General features: G+C 46.1%; 1 protein-coding gene and 2 long non-coding RNA genes across 3 annotated transcripts in view; 2 read left to right on the top strand and 1 right to left on the bottom strand.

Moving 5' to 3' along the window:
• Window positions 1–20235, top strand: part of LOC308578607 — a 135494-nt gene that overhangs the window by 9559 nt on the left and 105700 nt on the right. The gene's annotated exons all lie outside the window — the stretch shown is intronic.
• Window positions 343–9335, bottom strand: STEEP1 (STING1 ER exit protein 1). The gene is made up of 7 exons (XM_081179086.1): window positions 9099–9335; window positions 7473–7590; window positions 6997–7038; window positions 6515–6653; window positions 5705–5794; window positions 2391–2483; window positions 343–834 (listed from the first exon to the last, which is right to left on the bottom strand). Exons 1-7 carry the CDS (start codon window positions 9220–9222, stop codon window positions 772–774), a joined length of 669 nt encoding a protein of 222 aa, XP_081035212.1. The 5' UTR covers window positions 9223–9335; the 3' UTR covers window positions 343–771.
• On the top strand, window positions 7641–19778 carry LOC308578602. The gene is made up of 3 exons (XR_014004022.1): window positions 7641–9002; window positions 9812–10027; window positions 19699–19778. It is a non-coding gene; the product is annotated as an uncharacterized lncRNA (long non-coding RNA).

Below are 20235 nucleotides of genomic sequence, written 5' to 3'. Positions count from 1 at the left end.
CTATTGCAGCATTGCACTGTTATTTGCTTTGGGGTGAAAGGGGAATTCCCCATTTGCATGACAGGGAGATTTCCCCCAAAGCAAATATTGTGGTAACGGAGGGGAAATGGTTAAATTGCCTCCCCGTGCATTTTTAAACCTGCAGATAAATGTTGAGTCACATTTGATGCCACCTTTAGTATGGCTTTTAGTGTGATCAATATCTGGGTGGAAGACTGCCTGAGAGCTCCAGATTACCCCCTCTGATCTCTCCAGGGAACGGTGGAATACACGTGTGAAAAAGAAATTTAACTTTATGTCAAGAGACATGGGTGGGTGGGAAATGATAAGCCACATAAAAACAACCTGTTAGGGGTTTATTTCTCTGGACACATTGTTTCTGCCTTGGCAACACAATGTTTACAATATGTAAAATTTCTACATACATATGAAGATTATAAAAATTTAAAAACACTGCACAACAGAGGCAAACTAATACCTCTCAGCTCTGCAGTGGAAGAAGTAAAATTCAATGGAAGTAAAATTCAATGGAAGTAAAATTCAATGGAAGTATAACTCAAAAAGTTTCCGAATACATTAAAAACATGGTGTGCAGAAGAAAATGCAAAATCCATAAAAACAATGGAGCAGTTCCATCTTCCATGGTAGAATCAACGAAGCAAATTAGTGATTTCATAGGGCGGATTAAAAAAGGACGAAGGGGTATTGTGTTTTCCCCTGTCCCTGCTTCCTAAATGACATTTCTTGGCTAGTCCTCTATATCGATGCTCCTTATTTGAACTGGTTATCAATAAGAGTTCCTTTCATTTTGGCCTTCTTCGCTTCCAGCTCAGCCTGATTAAAACAAAATTTTAAAAAAATTAAAGGGTAAAATTTTATTAAATATTCTTGGAATATCCCTAAATCCAGTATTAATTACTATGTTGGTGCTTCAGAAACACAGACAAAAGACTAGAGGAATGTTACCTCCCGCTTTGCTAGTTTTCAAATTGTATTCCAGGGAATAGCAAGTTCCTCAGCAGCTTAACCAAGTATCCTTAGATCAATAATATATTGTGTTCCTGAATATGCTCTTCACTGGCCACTAATCACATTTCTTCACGATCTGACATACCGCCATGCCTGGATATACCACGAGCAATTCCAGATATTTCATGCCTCTCTATCTAGGTCTCAAGAGCTCCCTCCAGACACGCCCCCCCCCCCACTCACTGGCCCTTGAGATGAAACATGTTTCCCTAAACCTGCTGTAATGGTCTGAATATTACCCAGCCCAGACAGCTAGCTGAAGGAAGGCACTATTCCAGACCTTTCTTGATAAAACAGTTCAGTGCTTTTCTAGAACAAATGCTTCACAACATACTGGTGGCACAAAAATATCTGTAGAGTTCATCATGCCTGTCTGCACTTGTAAGATGTGCTGTTAAAAGAGGGAAAATGTGCTTATTTGGATGACTATATCTCAGCTTAATAAGCTTTGTGGGAGCACACACGGCTCCATCACTCGTCCCTGTGCAGAAGGAGAGAATATATCAGGAAATATTCAATTAACCGTAGTTTCCCTTTTTTTCTGCCTTGACTAGGAAAATGTCTTTAACAGCACTGGAACAGGACAACTTGCTAATGTGGAATTCTGTGCTGCAGCTGACCCCTGCTGGAAGCCAGTACCTATGAGCTGATTAGCAATGATTTCAAGCCCTGCTCAGATCAACAGGGAACCTCCTTTGTAGGAAGTGACTTTAACTCAAGGCACACTACAATAGAACACTGGGTCACCTGATGTCATTGTGACATGGAGGTGGTTACTCCAGGATCCAGTCTGCTGGTTGGAAATGTTTCCCCACCCCTGAGTCTGGACTGGGAGAGATTCTAACAGTTTTCTCACTTGTGCAGTCAGAAGGCTTGTTCCTGTCTTAGCTAACTAAGGGATTATCCCCTCTTACCTTTTGCCCTGCACTTTCCAGGCACATGTCCACGCTTTAACGCTCCGTGTCTGAGCATCTTATTTTTCCTTTTGCCCCAAGTTTCCCACAGAAAAATCTGCTATTTAAAGCTGAATCAGAGCAAATGTCAATTTGGGTTTTCCACAGATTGACGTTTGCTCCAATTGAGCTTTAAAGAGCAGTTTTTCACATGGAAAGTTCTGGATCAAAAAAAAACAACCCCAAAGCAGGGTGTGTGTTTGCTTGCATGTGAAGCTTTAAATTGTGGATCATTACTGGGAAAAGCATAGAAAGGTAAGTGTGGATAAGCCCTAAGCTAAACTGTGATTGTCTGAAAGTAGCCAGTGAGCTGAATCTTACTAGCATATAAAGAAAATGATTGCATCTAGCCCATCCATGAAATGGGAAGGAAGGAGAGAGAGAGAGAGGGGGGGGGAGACAACTCACCAGCTCCTGCAGCCTTCTCTTGCTCATGCCCTTCCGCTCCAGCTGCTTCTCAATCACCTTGGCGTTCTGTGCATACGAATCGGCAATTTCTCGCTGGAAAAACAAACGAGAGTTAGGGAAGTTAACACAAAGTCCAACACTTAGTAGTACTCTGCACCAGAAAAAGTCATTAAAAAGACATTGCAGGTTAAGGAAGTGGCATTACACTTTTCTCCCTACCCCACCATCTATTTGGGGAAGGTATTTAAACTCCTCAACTGCTAACTCAACAATCCCTTTCTGGTGCCTTGATTTCCATTGGAAGCTGATACATATACCCTCAGGGTCCTTTCCAACTCCCTCCCTACCCCATAATAAAAAATGTTTACTCAGCAGTATAACGTGGTACAGCTTTTGTTTGGCTGTACCATTTGAGGCTACAGAGGATGAGACTTGAATGCTCAGCCTATGAGAAACCACCCTCTGCAGAGAGCAGCCCAAGATAGTGGAACAGTCTCCCTTGGGAGGTTGTGGACTCTCCTTCCTTGGAGGTTTTTAAGCAGAGGTTGGATGGCCATCTGTTGTGGATGCTTTACCTGAGATTCCTGCACTGCAGGGGGTTGGACTGGATGACCCCGGGTCCCTTCCAACTCTATGATTCAGTGATATCTATTTCTATTTTTTGCTCACTGATCTATATTAAGAATAGTTCCATGGGCTTGTGGCTCTTCAAGAGATGCTTCCTTACCCCTCCTCACCAGCTGCAAAGTGGCTTTCATGTGTATATAGTATGACACCAGCCTTATATTAAACAGCTCGCCTCCTTGCCATAGGTGACGAAGAATTCTGTGCAGGAGAATGAGTGGGCTTTATGGTGGAGGGATTGTTCGCCTTGTTACTCTTCTGGCAGCCCACGCAGTAGAAGGCAGTTTCTTTTGCAAAAGATTACCATTAATTTATAGTGCTTATGTCACTCTTTCTATCCAAGACGCTCTCGGGGCAGATTGCATAAAGTTATCACAGCAAAAAGCTCAGTGGCATCAGGAAGAGAAATATCATGATGCACTTGGTATTTCCGGACCTCATCCTTGGCCTTCCCCTGGTGTTTCCTTTTGGTCTCCACCTACTAGGTGTTGGTAGCGCAAAGCAGGGTTCATTCAGTTTGCAACAAGGGTTAATTGGATGTGAGGGTGATCTGGCTGCGACATCTGTCACCCCATTGATCGCCAGGGTTGATTCGGCTGATCTGGCTGGCTAGGTGGGTGTCCCCTTCCTCCCTCACCGCTCCATGTGCGTCCCTCCCGAAGCTGCGCGCTCGGTGGAAGAGGACGACCATCCCAGATAGAAGGAGTGTACCGTTCTTCGGTCAAGGTATACGATAGCTGTTATTGTTAAAGCAATCAGCCAAGGGGAGGACGGGTAAAGCCATTGCTTAGCAACCAGACAGAGTGGCATGATCTTCACAGAGGTAGAAAGGGGCCTGATTGGCTGTGTAGTTCTGAGGGAGCTTTTCCTTTGCATGTTTAGTTGAATGTCTCCCAGCTATGTACAAGGCGTCAGCAAAGGAAAGACAAAACCTCCCTATTCCTTTCTCCTTGGAGTATGCACTGTTTTTGCTCAGTTTCCTCAGTAACGTGTTTATCAAGACTTTTTTCTCTGGAGGCCATCTGGGTTATTTAAGTCACTTTGCTAATGCCAGGCAACAGCTCCCACTGCTGTCCTCTGAGGCAAAGGAGTGGGGCTAGTACCTGGAATTCAGCCCACTTTGCTGGCAGTTGCACCTGCAACAGCTTCCCTTTCTCTGCAGCCAGTATGGAAACATAGGCTAGTAGTCTTTCAGGACACCAGTTACTGTTGCAGGCTTATTTGCAAGGGTGTATGACATGCACGTTATGTATTCATGGTGCCTCTTTTCTCTACCCCTCAGAGGCAGCTGAGACTAAGAGGCAGCAGCACATCCATGGCGACATGTTAAGCTTTGTGGCAGAGTGGGAGGTTTCAAATGCAGTTCTCCCTGGCCAAAATCTTTGCAGAGGCGCTCCCTGTTGCTAGCTGCCAGTGCTGGTGGGTGTACCAGAGACAGAAACGGCCAGTAAAAGGAGGCCAGCCTTGAATAAAGCCATCACCATGTGTGCAGGTGCAGCAACCAATTGGCGTGAACTTCTGGGAGATAGTCAGCAACAAGCACGGCATTGGCCACACAGACAGCTACCACAGAGAAAGAAACCTGCAGCTGGAGAGGATCAGTGAATACTACAATGGGGGGCGCTGTGGTCTAAACCACTTGGGCTTGCCGATCAGAAGGTTGGTGGTTCGGTTCCCTGCAACGGGATGAGCTCCTGTTGCTCTGCCCCAGCTCCTGCCAACCTAGCACTACGAAAGCAGGTTAGTGCAAGTAGATAAATAGGTATCGCTCCGGCGGGAAGGTAAACGGCGTTTCCATGCACTCTGGCTTCCGTCATGGTGTACCGTTACACCAGAAGCGGTTTAGTCCTGCTGGCCACATGACCCGGAAAGCTGTCTGCGGACAAACGCCGGCTCCCTTGGCCTGAAAGCGAGATGAGTGCCACAACTCCATAGTTGCCTTTGACTGGACTAAACTCTCCAGGGGTCCTTTACCTTTTACCTTTACTACAATGAAGCATCTGGTAACAAGTACATCTCCCATGCAATCCTTGTTGACTTGAAACCTGGCGCAACGGACTCAAGTCAGGTCTGGACTTTTGGGCCAGATCTTCAGACCTGACATGTATGCACACAGACTTGTGTCTTTGGCCACAGTGGTGCTGTAAACAACTATGCCGAGGGCCACTGCACAGAGGGAGCCAAGCTAGTGGACTCTGTGTTTGATTTGGTAAGGAAGGAGTCCAAAAGCTGTGACTGCCTGGGCAGTGGCACTGACTCTGGGATGGGGATGAGCAACATCAGCAATATCAGTGTAGCATGAGTGTAGTGCGAGTGTTTTGGGGGACAGTCTGTTCCACTCTAGTGATGCATGCATTTTCTGTTCTCCTTGGCTCTTTCCCTGTTGACTTTGCAACCAGATTTACTCACTGTGTCCTTGTAGTTGCAAATGACATATGAAGAAGTCCCTGTCTAAACATCTGATTCAAGCATAAAACACTTTTTTGTGTTTCACAAATAATAATAATCCTACATTCTAACCAGTTAACCATACTGGAGCTCTTCCAAAAAGGGAAAAAGTCAATTTACAGGGCCAGCAACTGCAGATGCCAGCTCATGCACCAATCTGAACTAGCTTGCCAAATAAGATGGCTACAGAAAGTCAGCCTAAATTTTGCCTACTACCACAGGGAAGGAGAGATAAAACTCACCGCTTCAATCTCCTCCTCCTCTTCATCAATGGTGGAGACTGTGACCGAACTGAATTTGCCCATGTCTTTCGTCCGTTTGGTCATCATCACCTTGAAAACAAAGGCATGTATATTTTTAATTAAGTGTGCATCAGCTTGGGACTTAGAACAGTGGCAAGGAACCTGGAGCCTTCCCTATATTGCTGGACTCCAAGCTCCTATCTGCCCTAGCCGGCATGACTAGCACTCAGGGATTATGGTATTTGTAGTACAGCAGCATTTGAAGGGCCACATATTCCTCATCCATGGCTTAGAATATGTAGAAGCAACTGCCCTCTAATTCACAGCACCAGAACAGCCTCTTCTAAAGTGTAGCAGTAACAGGAAGAGAAAATAATTCACTTTTGGTGGAACTAGAGCAGAACAAAGGGCTGCCTAGCCCAGGCCTGGGTCATCTCTGGTCCTCTAGGTGCTTCTGTCTGGACCCTGGAATTCTCCCCAGGTTACACAGCCCTCACCAACCCTCCTTGAGCATTTTTGCTTCACTAGAAAGTATATTTGAACTCTGATCATACTTCTTGATTGCCTGGATAGAGAAAAGAGGGGGATTTGCAAGTTTGCATAGAAATGAGCCTACTGTTCGCCTTTGTTGCCTCTGGTCCTGCCCACCACTAGTATGCTGTCCCCAGAAGGTTGCCAACCCTAAGCTTGAAGGCCACAGCCATCTCCTACTGTTCAAGCTGAGCAACAGCCAGGCACTCAGAGCCACAGTCTCAGTTTTGAGCTCCCAGCATGGAAGCAGCCATGATTCCACAGACTCCTCGTCCCTACCTTCTTGGGTGGCTCTTGCTTCTGGGTGTAGATGTTCGTTTTTCCAAAGCCCTGTCCAAATTTGACCACAGCACCATCAACAATGAATGTTACTGGGGCGTTCTTCTGCTGGTGGTGGTAGAAGAGAAGAAGTCCACACCTAACAAGTAGGGGGATGGGGAGAAAAATAAAATAAAAAGAATGAATGATCTGCTAATTCATTGGACATTAAATAGAATCACATTGGCTGGTCAAGTATTGCTCAAGTTGTGACAACGTTATAAAAGCCTGAATCTCTCTCTCCCTTGTGTGTGTGTGAGAGAGAGAGAGTGAGAGTGTGAGAGAGAGTGTACCTTTATGTGTGTGTGTACAAATAATATTTTAATTACTTATTTAGGAGTTTCATATAATGCTTAATCGAAGAACTTTCCAAGCAGTTTACAAATAAAATTGTAAATAAGACACTGCTAAAATTCCCAAAATACCTATGACGTCATACTCACTTTCCACACTTTTTTCTGTACTGCCGTTCAATGCCTTCCGGCCTGGGGGAGGAAGAGAGATAGTGTTGACTGTATGAACAGAAGACCCTAACCACACATACTCTGCGCTGAAGAACTGAACACAAAACCCTAACAATAGCAAGAAAGAAGATCACTGGCTTGGGGTGAAAAACATTCCTCTCTCCTGCTATATATTAACAGCGAACTGATTTCTCCAGTGTCAATCTTTCTGTAATTATAATGGCCCCGTCTACACAAAGCAAGGAGGTATCAGCAGCCAAGGGAGAACCCCAAGGTTTGTACAAGTAAGAAAACAAACCTTTAGCAAGGACACCCAACTTCTGAGTAAACCATTTTCAGTTCTGTTCTGTCCATATGCAGGCTAGTAGAATAGAAAATGGCAGCCCAGGAACCACAAGGGTGATTAAGCGTTATGCTTGCACAGCGACTTTGTGGAAGAGGCTGGATTTTCCTACCTGCGGAGATAAACGTTTTCCTCCTCTTCGGTGTTGCAGAATTTGTGGGCGTGTTTGGCCGCATCAATCACCCGGGCCCTGTCTCGAGGTCTCATGGGCAGCTTCTCCAGCTGACAATCTGCAGAAACACAGAGACTAGGGGTAGTTTTTCACCACATAATTCTGTCAAAGGCCCCTGGGGTCATCTGTGTTTTTGTAAACTAACTGGGAAGAAAATACAAATTTCCATATATTTAAAATGTACTTTCACCCTCACAGCATGTTATAAAGTAGGTCTTTATTATTCCTTTCCCCGCAATTTTATTGTTATTATTTTTATAAACACGCAAATGTTTATCCAACAGTGAAGGCAGAACATTGTTGCAGATGCTGTGGGTGGTTAGGAGGCCCTCCCAGAGCTACAATTCCCAAGTTCCCTGGGAAGAGAGATTCATTATTAAACCATTCTGGGAACTGTAGTACTGTAAATAGGGGTGTAGGTGTCTTCTAACAACTCAGTACCTTTGGGAAACTACAGTTTCCAGGATTCCTTGGGAAAATACGACTGTTTAAAATGGAATGATACTGCTTTAAATATATAGCTCCTAGGCGACCTAAGTCCCACTGAACTCAATGAACAATAAAAGAGAAGTGTATAAAATTGCTCGTGGTGTAGAAAATACAGATAGAAAGGTCTCCCCTCTCATAGAACAAATAGGCCTGTTCACACCAAATGTGTGCAATGTTATCTCTGCAAATGTACAAGTCTTTGTATGAAAGAGTACACGTTTTTATTAGTTCAGCTGCTGAACTTTACACGTGAATAACTATAAATAAACAGACTGACTATTTGTAAACACAGGGACAGAGATTGAACACGCAGAACCGCTGAGTTGGAAGGGAGCCTGTGGGTCATCTAGTCCAACCCTCTGCAATTAGGAAATCTCAACTAAAGCATCCATGACAGACAACCACCCAGCCCCTGGGACAGCTCAGTTGCTGGAGCATGAGACTCTTAACATCAGGGTTGTGGGTTCAAGCCCCATGTTGGGCGAGAGATTCCTGCATTGCAGGGGATTAGACTAGATTACCCTTGGGGGTCCAAGACTCTATGATTTATTGGGGCACGAAAGCAGGGTCTGCCTCCTGGTGGTGGTGGTGGGGGGGTATATTTACCAAACCATTCCTGGGTCCATGTTTTGCATTTTTATGTCGTAAACCGCCCTGTGATCTTTGGATGAAGGGTGGTGTGAATGAGCTAAATAAATATATGATTATAGCATTAAGAGGGGAACGGGCCTCGTGAGATGTCTCAGCGGCGCCCAAAACAATCCAAATATTGAGGTTTTGCTCCCCGCACCCCCACCCGATGGCAGCGCCTTGAACAAACTGCAGTTCCCGGAACCCCTTGGTGGGGGTGGAGAAGAAGGAAGTCCGCGGCCGTTGACACAGCAGCATCGCTGAAATTTAAGCCTGCCTGTCTTTGCCTAGCCTACCTCGCAGGGTGGTCGTCGCGGGAAAGGACCGCGCCGGCTAAACCCAGAGCCCCGGGTAGGTGCAAGGCGTGGGATTGAAATGGAGGAAGCGGAGAAGGGAAGCGCTGCCTGCGGGATCGGGGCCGCCCCTACCCCGGTTCTCTATGCTCACCCAAAACCAGCACCATCTGCCCGCACAGGCAGTAATAGACGTGCAGGGGCTTCTCGCCGTCGTCGTACTCCTCCCGGTCGCGGGTGTCGGAGCAAACCACGGAGCGGGACACCACCTTGGGCATGGCAGCGGAGGAGGAGGGGGGATCGGGCCCCTGCTAGCCTCCTATGCCAGCTGCGCTTGCTCGCGAGGAAGTGCGTTTAGGGTTTTACGACTTTTCTACAAAGGCCCATAGGGCAATCTTAGCTCTGAACGAAGCCTGCACCTACACTTCCGGTTCCCAATCGACGATACACGAGGGTGCCAGCAGGAATAAAATATATTGGGGGTGGGGGCGGGCTAGCGAAATAAGCCTCTCCCCACATGATCGAACTCATTGCACACTATTTGAATAGTGAGGCCCATTAACTTGGGGTGGGGGTGGGGTGGCCCCTCAAATATGTTGGGGGCGGGGGGGAAATGAAGAGACCTCATCTCCAAGGAGTTGGCTCCTATACCGATGCAAAAGGCATGGGGGAGGAAACATTCTCTAGGAGAAGGGAGGCGCAGCGAAGCTCCCAACCCCTCTTCGTATTGTCTTTCTGCCCCGCATTCTTCGGGCTTCGCATATGAACCGGAAGCGGGGGTTTTGTGCAATGCTTATAGGGATTCCCCATCCCCCTACTTTTAAACCTCTATAGCTTAGTGGCGTCACTGCGTTCTCTCTCCGCCAGGGGACTCTCCGCCTTCAAACCGATAGGAAGGGCCTCAAGCCAATCCCTCGTTCTGATTGGTTCTCCTCCCGGCCAATCCCAAAACGGCCCGAACGCCTTGTGCAGTTTTCGAGGGATGCTCCTAAAACCTTGAAACTTTTTCCTGCTAAGTCATATGATGCTGGATGTTCCTGCGACTTCGTTGCCAGCCATGGTTGAGGCAGCATCCGCAGAGTTGTGAGTAGTCGGCATTTTAAGGGCGTTTGGGAAACATTCTTCTAAGCATTTTATTAAGTTGGTTATACACCATCTCCCAAAATTCTTTTATTATTCTACAAGACTTCCATGAATGATAAAATGTGCCTGTTTTTCCTTTGCACTTCCAGCATACGTAGGTCATCTTTAGACCGGTCCTGGGTGATATATTGATATATTGTCCAGGCACATTTCTCTTTTAGTGCATAACTAGCTGTGATTTTAAAGTTTATTTTCCACAATTGTTCCCACAGGTTCAAATCAACATTATGACCCACATCTTGTGCCCATTTAATCATAGATTTCACAAATTCTTCTTTCGTTTCCCAATTGAGTAATATTCTGTACATTTTAGATTAATTTTTAGATCTTAATATTTCTTCTTTGAATTGTGATGGCTTTTATGCAAATCCCAATTTCTTGTCTACCTTAAATTTTGAATTGATTTGGTTATAATATAGCCAGTGCAACACATATTCTTTAATCCCTTCAATTTATTTCATTTTTTTGTTCTTTTGAAAAGTCTTAACAATTCATTATAGGCACCCAAATTATCCCTCATATTAATTTTTTTCCTTGTGTCAGCTTCTGTTGGGGATAACCATGTTGGTGTTTTGTTTTCTAATAATAAATTTTTGTATTTTCCCCATACCCTAATTAAGTTTTTTATAATAACATGGTTGGCAAAGCTTTTATGTATTCCAGCTTTTCCACACCAAATACAAGTGTGCCAACAGTCTTTGATGACATGGCCCCCCAAGTCTAGCAACTGTGTATTTTCTAGCAGCAGTACCCAATATTGTATCCAGCACAGGCAAGCAGTTTCAAAATGCAATTCTAAGTCAGGGAGTGCGAAAACTCCTCTATCTTTTATGTCAATAAGAATCCTAGGCTTTATCCTAGGCTTCTTCCCTGCCACATAAACTTAAGACAGATCTTTTCGCCACTCTTTCAGACATTGTTTGGAAAAGAAATAGCATTTTTGGGAGAGTATTCATTTTTATTGCCAAGATTCTCCCCAATAATGATAATTGCATTTTGCCCAATATATTTAAATCTTTTTAAACTTCTTTCCAAGTCCTTGCATTGTATCTTTATAGATGTTATTTTTATTTATTAATAGCGACGCTCCTATGTACTTAACTTTTTCTCTATCTTCCATCTGGTAATTTCCCCTGATTGGGTTGGTTATCCATGTTCTTAACTAACATTTTGGTATTATCTTTATTTATTTTGAAGCCCACCAATTTTCCAAATTTGATTATCTCCTTTAATAGTTCTAGTACATTTTCTAAGGGTTGTTCCAGAGTTAAGACAATATCATCCATGAAAGTTTTTATTTTGTAGTTTGCCCACTCTTATTCCTCTAATTTTATCATTATTCCTTATATTTTGCAATAAAACTTCTAGGGTGAGAATAATAGCGGAGAGAGTGGAAACCTTTGTCTTGTTCCTTTCATGGTACTGCATTTTTCTGAGATGATGTTGTTTACTATAATATTTGCCAATTGTTCCTTATGTAAAGCGTTGATACCTCTTAAGAAGGCATCACCTGGTTCCATTTTTTCAAACACTTCTTTCATAAATAACCAGATGATGTCATGCTTTTTCTGCACTGAGAAAAATCAGGGCAGCCGGTTTTTCACTGTGTACCTTCAGATATTCTATTATGTTGTTAACTTTCCTTACGTTATTTTTCAGTTGCCTACCTTGGAGAAATCCCACTTGATCCATATGGATCAACTCATTCAACACTTTTTAAAGCAATCCCACCCCGCCGAGATGGTAGAGAACGGCTTCTCTGTCAGGGGCTTCTTCCTAACCTAGTGGAACACCAGTATCATACGCCTCTTGGACATGCTGAAGAAGGTGCTGGAGGCCCAAAGACCAGGGTGACTTCAAAGTGGAGGACGCAGCAGGCAGTTCCCTATCCAAGCAAATGTTAGCTCCAGTCCTGTTAAATCGATCCAGCAATTATGAACGTTAAATAAGGGATTAATTCCTCAGGCAGTATGAAAAGACTTTCTGTGGCTTTTGAATAGATGGGAGCCCCCAACTACTGCCACTGTTGACAGCCTGTTGCCCCTTCACTCTGCCTGAATGGGTTATGTCACAATGGTTCCTTCATCAGGTGTTTGTGAGCATGAAAATGTTGTTGGGAGTTTCAGCAGTGAAGGCTCAGGCATAACATACTGTTTGAAAGTCTGAACATTTCCTCTTTTTTTATTTAACAAAATTAATATACCACTTTTATAATTTATATACAAATAATTAGGAGAGTAAGTTAAAAATATACTGTAGTTTATTCACTTATAGGCTAGTTAACATTCTTTATTCCTTCTTATACTTCTATCCCACCTTTCCTCCGCAGAGCATACACACTTCAGCCTCCACCTTCTCCATTTTATCCTGACAGCAATATTGTGAGCTAGGGCCATAGCTCAGTGGTAGAACAACTGCTTAGCATGCAGAAGGCATCAGGTTCAGTCCCCAGCATCTCCTGGTGGGACTGGGAGCGCTCTCTCTGCGCTTCGGAGGCTTTGCGTTGCTATTGCTGAAGCCAAGGAGCCTGCATTCGCTCCATAGGACACACACATTTCCCTTTAATTTTGGAGGGAGAAAAGTGCGTCCTATAGAGCGAAAAATACGGTAACTCTACAGAATAGGCACCTGAATGTAAAAGCAAATCCAAAGGGGTGTGTATGTGGAAATAGTAACTGGGATCTGTAAGTCCCTGGCGAGACCTTGAAGTGCTTGCCAGTCAACTAATAAAAGAGTTCACTGCTTCCAGGCCCTTCTTCCCAGGGCTCGCCTGGCATTGTCCAAACAATAAAGTCTCTACCCGGAACTTCAGTCCTGCAGCAGGAATCCCTGAAGTTCTCTGCTCCAGTCCCTAGTTTCCCTTTTTCAGCTTTCCACCAGCCTGTTTCTCCTCCGCCTGTTCTTCCTGCAAACCACATCAGTTAACAAACATGGCTACATATGCTATAATGTTATTGTACTAGTTAAATACATTGTTTAAATTGTTATTAAGGAAGTGATTGTTTTTCTCCTTCCAATAAAGTACAGGAGAAAAGTTGTCCAAATATAAACAGTTAACTTATTAAACCTCACAATAATTTCATAATTATCCGTCTGTGTATGTATGTGCTTTGCTTTTATTTAGTTTATGGGAAATGTTACTGAATATTGCCGTTGCATTTTTATTGTGCATTGTTCCATTATTGTTTTTTATTGTTTATATTGTTAGACAGTGGGTTTTATTTCAGTTGGGCGGGTGGGGCAGCCAACATGATACCCTGCAGGTGATTGTTGGAATAAAGCTCCCATTAGCCCCAGCAGCATGATGGGAGTTATAGTGGAACATCATCCAGAGGGCACGAGTGAGAACACAGAGTGAGCTGAACCATTGCAACACCTGTGTGTAGGAACCAGTGGCACGATGTTATCTCAGATAGCCTCTTGCCATTGTTATAGCTTCTCTCAATTCCAGAAGGAATATTGGAAGTCAGCCCATATAAAGTGGGCAGAAAGCCTTACCACACTTTCAGTGTTACGTACACCAGCATTCATCTCAGAGTGGTCTAAAGGCATGTGATGCTGCCACGTTGTTGTTGTTTTAATTGGGTTTTGTTTTTTTTTAAATGCTGCAACATTGTTAAAGCTACGTAAGGGTCAGACTCATCATCACTTCAATAGTAGATTGCCTGGGAATTCTCTATAAATGGTTGAGCTTCCTGAAGGAAGAACGCAGAACACAGCATGTTAAATAAAAGAAGTCACAAGCAACAAACTCTTCTCTCCCCCCCCCCCGTGTTGTTGATTCCCCCCCCCAGTAAATCCCTTCTGGTTGGCATGACTGAATGCAGCTGAATAGGAGCCAAGCAAGAGATAGAGTAGGGGGCCAAATGACTAGTTAAACAGCTAATATTAGCCTTACTCTGTCATTTCACCTGGAGCTTAAATGCACATGCAAGGAAGTGAGAGGATGCACAGGTGTGCCAGGTCTGAGTCATACACACATAAACATATCCCTGTCACCCTTAGTGTGTTCATCGCCTGCAGTGGGGATGTCAAATTCAGATTCATTAATAAGGCAGCAAAATACAGGTTGCAGTCAAAGATTCTACATAAGAATTATACAAAATGATAAAAATGGAAATCTATGCAATAATAAAAAGTACCTAAAAACCAGAACTGACCTCCTTTGAGGTACATGCCAAAGTTTCTCTCTGTCCCCACTGCTGTTTGCAGTGTTTATAGAGGCACTTTCCTTAAAACTTTGTGGGAACACTTCAGTAAAAGTGATTAGGGAGAGATGCGTAGAACACAGCATGAAAATGTTTGTGGATGACACTCTCTTGATGCTCCAGAACCCCCAGGTGGGCTTCCCCTATATATTAGAGCAACTCAATAAATCCCACAAAGTGACATGTTTGCAAAGTAATTACAGTATTCAGAATCCACCATCCTTTTGGTCGACCTGAACACAGAGGATCACAACTGGCTTCTCTCTAACTCATGGTTTCTCTAACTTGAGTCTTCAGCTGTTTTTTTGGACTACAACTCCCATCATCCCTGACTGCTAGTCCGGCTACCCAGGGATGATGGGAGTTGTAGTCCACAAACAGCCGAAGACGCAAGTTAGGGAAACCCTGCTCTAAACCTCCTGCCATAGTCCTAAGAATAGCTCTCACACCTGATATTAAACAGTTCCCTGAAGGAACTACAGGGAACTACCATTTTGCACGTGGCCAAGGCATGATAATGTTGGTAGTAAGCAAGTGAGAGCCCAAGAGACAAATGGCAGCACCATTCTTTATTACGCACACCTATTTTACAGCACGCGCCCCTTGATCACTTGTGCGGCTTACCTACCAGCAGCACTGCACAGGATCAGGCCCTTAATGCTGTAATCTTAAGCAAGGGCCCTGCCCAGAGGAGAAGCTCCCAGTCCCTTGCACACCAATGAGAGGAAGCAAAGCATAGCAGCATAGCATAGCGTAGCATTCAATCCTATTGCTGCGGCTCCACCGTGGGGGTTGAAGAAGGCCGCTCCCTCCTGTAGGCACACTCTTCCAGGCCTAGGGGGCGGGGCCCACACTCGCCACCGCTACTGTTTTAAGGACACTGATGTTGCCGCGGCAAATGCTTAATATGTTTTTATATATTTTAAAATGTTTTATAGGGGTTTTTATTTTTTACTTTGTTGTCCCACCATGAACGGTGGTTTTTATTGATGTATTTCTATTTTGTTCTGTTTTAGTTTGGTTTGGGGTTGGCTATTGAGTGGGGTGGGGATTTGTTGTGTTGGTACAATTGTTTTGGATTTGACTTGTTTCTATTCTGTAAATGGAGGTTGGTTTGAGGCTTGGGATCGCTACCGTAGTGGGGCGAGGGAGGTATGGCGGTGGGGGCAGATGTCATAGGCGAAGGGGATCGAGATATGGATATGCTCGTACCCCTTCCAATCTGCGCCCCATCCCGAGGGACGAAGGTAGGGTGAGCAAGGATTACTCACCTCCGTCACTGGTGTTGTGCAATGCCAGGTCTATAGGCAAAAAAACCGCCACCCTGCGAGACTTCTTCACCTCGCAGGGGGTTGACCTGGCTTGTGTGACGGAGACCTGGGTGCGCGAAGGGGAAACTGTCACCTTACGAGAGATGGCGCCCCCAGGTTTCTCCGTCCTCCACCAGTCGCGGACTGTGGGCCGGGGGGGAGGGGTGGCATTATTAATCCGAGAAGACTGTTCTTTCAGGGCTCTACCATCGCCATCGATCCCCGGCATTGAATGTGTTGGCCTAGTGTGGGGCTCCGAGGTGAGCTTGGCTGTCTGGCTGGTGTACCGGCCACCTAGCGCACCAGCAGCCACCCTGTCAGGCCTGTTGGAGGCGGTGGCTGGCTGGGCCTTGGAGTTCCCCAACCTATTGGTACTGGGGGACTTCAACATCCATGCTGATGCCACTCCCTCCTCACAGGCTCTGGACCTGGTGTCTTCCATGGCGACACTAGGGCTCTCCCAGTTTGTTTCGGGCCCCACACATCAAGCAGGCCACACGCTGGATTTGATCTTTGGCGCCGGTATAGATGTGATCATGTCTCCCTCGATGAAGGTGCCATGGTCTGATCACTACGCACTGAAAGCCAGGATTGATTTTCCACCCCCACCCCGCTTAGGTGGCGAGCCAATTTGGGCTCGCCCGCGGAGGCTGATGGACCCTAATAGATTCCGTCAGGCCTTGCGGGACCTTGCTCCCCCTGGCGACTCATTGACTGAGCTTGTTGAGGGCTGGAATACCCAGCTCCTGGCAGCCATCGATGAGATCGCACCTAAGCGCCCTCTGCGACCCCGCAGAAACCGGGCCCCCTGGTTTACCGAGGAGCTTCGGAAAATGAAGCGGGACCTCAGACGGCTAGAGCGAGTATGGCGGGGTGCCCGTGACGGAGCCTCAAGAACATCTTATAGGGTTTTTATGAAAACCTATGAGATGGCAGTGAAGGCCGCTAAGAAGTCTTACTTCTCGGCCTCCATTGCATCCGCTAGCTCTCGCCCGGCGCAATTATTTAGTATAATTCGGTCTTTAACGTCCCTTGAAGGACAGCCAAATTTAAATAACAATCTGACACACAGCTGTGAGGCATTTGCGAGCTTTTTTGCGGAGAAGGTCCTGTTGCTCCGCCATGACCTCCCTGCCAATTTGGATACAATAAAGGAACTGGAGGCCCCTCGACTGTCCTCGGGTCCAGTATTGGACCACTTTGACCGGATATCTCCAGCCGATGTGGACAGATTCCTCCAAGCTGGAAAGCCCACCACCTGTCCTCTTGACCCGTGCCCGTCATGGCTGATTAGAGCGTGTCCAGACGAGGTGCGGGCCCCCCTGGGGGATATCATCAATTTGTCCCTTGGCACCGGGATATTCCCAGGGGAACTGAAGGAGGCGGTGGTGCGTCCGCTCTTAAAGAAAACATCATTAGATCCCTTAGATCTATCCAATTACCGCCCGGTCTCGAATCTTCCATTCCTGGGTAAGGTGATTGAGAGAGCGGTTGCTGAACAGCTTGGTAGGTTCCTGGATGAAACATCTGCTTTGGATCCATTCCAGTCCGGCTTCCGTGCTGGCCATGGGACCGAGACGGCTCTGGTCGCCCTAACAGATGATCTCCGTAGACAGCTGGATCGAGGCGGGTCGGGGCTGCTGATTCTTTTAGATCTGTCAGCAGCCTTTGACATGGTCGATCACGAACTCCTGGACCACCGCCTTGCCGACGTGGGGATCCAGGGCACAGTCCTTCAATGGCTGCGCTCGTTTCTCTCTGATCGGGGACAGAGGGTGGCGCTTGGGGGGGAATTGTCATCGCGTCACTCCTTGGTGTGTGGAGTGCCTCAGGGTGCGATTCTCTCCCCGATGCTTTTTAACATCTTTATGCGCCCCCTCGCCCAGCTTGTCCGGAGTTTTGGGCTGGGTTGCCATCAGTATGCTGATGACACCCAACTCTATCTGTTGATGGATGGCCATCCTAACTCGGCCCCAGACACACTGACCAGATGTCTGGAAGCTGTGGCTGGATGGTTACGTGGGAGCCGGTTGAAGTTAAATCCTTCGAAGACAGAGGTCCTCTGGCTGGGGCGGGACGATATGGGATCGAGGGGGCAACTCCCATCTCTTGCGGGGGTGCAATTAGTGCCAGCACCGTCCGTTAAGAGTTTGGGTGTAATCTTCGATACCTCCCTCTCTATGGAGGCGCAGATTACAGCTATAACAAAGGCGGCATTTTTTCATCTCCGCCAAGCTAAGCAGTTGGCCCCTTATCTCTCTCGCCCTGACCTAGCCACTGTGATCCATGCGACGGTCACCTCCAGACTGGATTATTGTAACTCGCTCTACGTGGGGCTGCCCTTGAGACTGACCCAGAAACTCCAGCGGGTGCAGAATGCCGCGGCGAGACTCCTTATGGGGTCTTCGCTGCGAGATCACATTCATCCAGTACTATACCAGCTGCACTGGCTCCCGGTGGAGTACAGGATCAGGTTCAAGGTGCTGGTTTTAACCTTTAAAGCCCTATACGGCCTAGGACCCTCGTACCTACGGGACCGCCTCTCCTGGTATGCCCCACAGAGAAACCTACGGTCTGCAAATAATAACACCCTCAAGGTCCCAGGCCTCAGAGAGGTTAGGCTGGCCTCAACCAGAGCCAGGGCCTTCTCGGCTGCAGCTCCAACCTGGTGGAACGCTCTGTCACAAGAGACTAGGGCCCTGCGGGACCTGACATCCTTCCGCAGGGCCTGCAAGACAGAGTTGTTCCGCCAGGCCTTTGGTCAGGGCGCAGCCTGACTCCCTCCTCCGGCAACCTGCACAGAATTTTGTTTAATCGGTTGCCATCAATTTGATTTTAACTAATTTTTATAATGAAATATTTTTAGAATGTGTTATTATTTGATTGTTTATTTGACTGTTGTTAGCCGCCCTGAGCCCGGCTTGGCTGGGGAGGGCGGGATATAAATAAAATTTATTATTATTATTATTATTATATCATTCTCTCATAACATTGGAAGTAATGGGCATGGTTAACTTGGGCCCGCTAGGTCTACCACCCCTGGGAACAGCTTCAACTGGCTGGCTAAACCAAGAGAGGTAGCCAATGGGCCTCAAACCTTTGGTCAGTTAGGGACTTCCTCTGCATGTTGAAAAGAACCAAAATGCTCACCAGCTGGTCTCCAGTTCTTAGGGGATTCCGTGAGCCCACTAGGTGAAAGGATTCCCTGCGGTCGGAGGGTTTCAAGAAAACAGGCAAGACCCAGGCAAAACTTAAAGCAAAGTGGCTAAGAAGCCCGACCTTTATTTGTAAGCAAAACTGCTATAGCAGGATCTGCACTCCCCTTGCAAAGAGAAGAGTCAGAAGGTGCTCCCGACTTTTATTAGTTCCCCCATTTCCAGCTTTCATCATCACTACATCATTTCTACGTCATCAGAAGGGGGGGAGCATGGGCAGAGCCTGGGTGTCAGGTAGCTATCCTTCGAGCCTTTTACCCATCACCTGACACCCAATAAAAACAAGATAATAAAACTACACTTCCTGACCCAACTGGTCAAGTTGCTCGCTATCCTCTGTTCTCTGGAGTCAGAATCCATTCCTGGGCTGCAGCTCTTTGTGATCTTGATGGCTACCTGTCTGGCATTTGGGTTAGGTAAATGGCCATCTAGAGTCTCTTTTTCCTTATGCCAAACAGGACTAGCAGATGCTTTGAGTGGATTCCTGAGGTTGTGCACAGTGAAAGCTGTCAATGAGGAGGATGCATTCCATTTGGCTGCAGTAACAGTGTTACATGCTCTAGGTGGCACTGTTTGATAACATTCATTTGCTGGAGCTCGACAAGTCATTAAATACAGACAATTCTAAACACTCAGTTCTTTCATTAGCTATATGTAATAGTGCCGTTCTCTTGTTCTTTTTTTTTAGCTGTCTTTATTTACAGGGGCTGTCCACTTTATTTGGGGGCTTTAGGTAAGTACACACGATATAATCAAGAACAGAAAACTGTTCTTGTTTTTTTCTGTTGTTCAGATCTGCCCCCAGCCATGGGGGTCTTCTGGAGTTTGGGCATATGCATAATTGCTGGCTAATCTGTCTGCTTCCCTCCCCCCCACAGGAATAGCTTTGCAAAAAGAATGTAACAGCTACTTGACTCAGGACATCTATGGATATCTGCTGGAATGTTTGTGGCCCCTGATGCACATTTCCTAGTAGTCTCAGTGTCTGCATCTAATGAATAAACTGTGAATCTATTGTCAATTACCCTGCCCCGGTGTAATTTGTTTCACTGAATGTGTGAAGTATGTCAGTGTAGTGTATCAGAAGGCTTGTGGAGTAACCTTTCTGCAATTGTGGTGTTTTCCCCCTCAGGAATAAAGTACAGTTTATGATGCACAGGATTCCTTCATAGTAACATTTCATATAAACATACAAAGTTGCCCCCCCCTTCACTGCGTTTAGCACAATGTGAAGCCAGGCTCCAGTAGATTGCAAGGACAAGACCAACAGTGTGGGTCCAGTGGTCAAGAAGGTGGTTTCTGCACATGCTGCGGGAAGGGAGCCCATCTAGGAGAAGGAAAACTCTGATCCTAACCCTCCATTGCAGGAGATATTCGGGAGAATAAAAGCCTCAGGAGTAAACCCTACACAAATC

This window comes from Podarcis bocagei, assembly GCF_964188305.1.
Source record: "Podarcis bocagei genome assembly, chromosome: Z".
In the NCBI taxonomy this organism is placed as follows: domain Eukaryota; kingdom Metazoa; phylum Chordata; class Lepidosauria; order Squamata; family Lacertidae; genus Podarcis; species Podarcis bocagei.
This window is presented reverse-complemented; position numbering and strand designations above follow the sequence as displayed.

Excerpts from the sequence above, each read along its gene's own strand:
- STEEP1 (XM_081179086.1), bottom strand. The coding sequence starts at position 9,222 with ATGCCCAAGGTGGTGTCCCGCTCCGTGGTTTGCTCCGACACCCGCGAC. Across the intron at positions 5,795-6,514 it reads AGCAAGAGCCACCCAAGAAG|GTGATGATGACCAAACGGAC; the intron begins GTAGGGACGAGG and ends TTTGTTTTCAAG. Across the intron at positions 835-2,390 it reads AGAGAAGGCTGCAGGAGCTG|GCTGAGCTGGAAGCGAAGAA; the intron begins GTGAGTTGTCTC and ends TGTTTTAATCAG.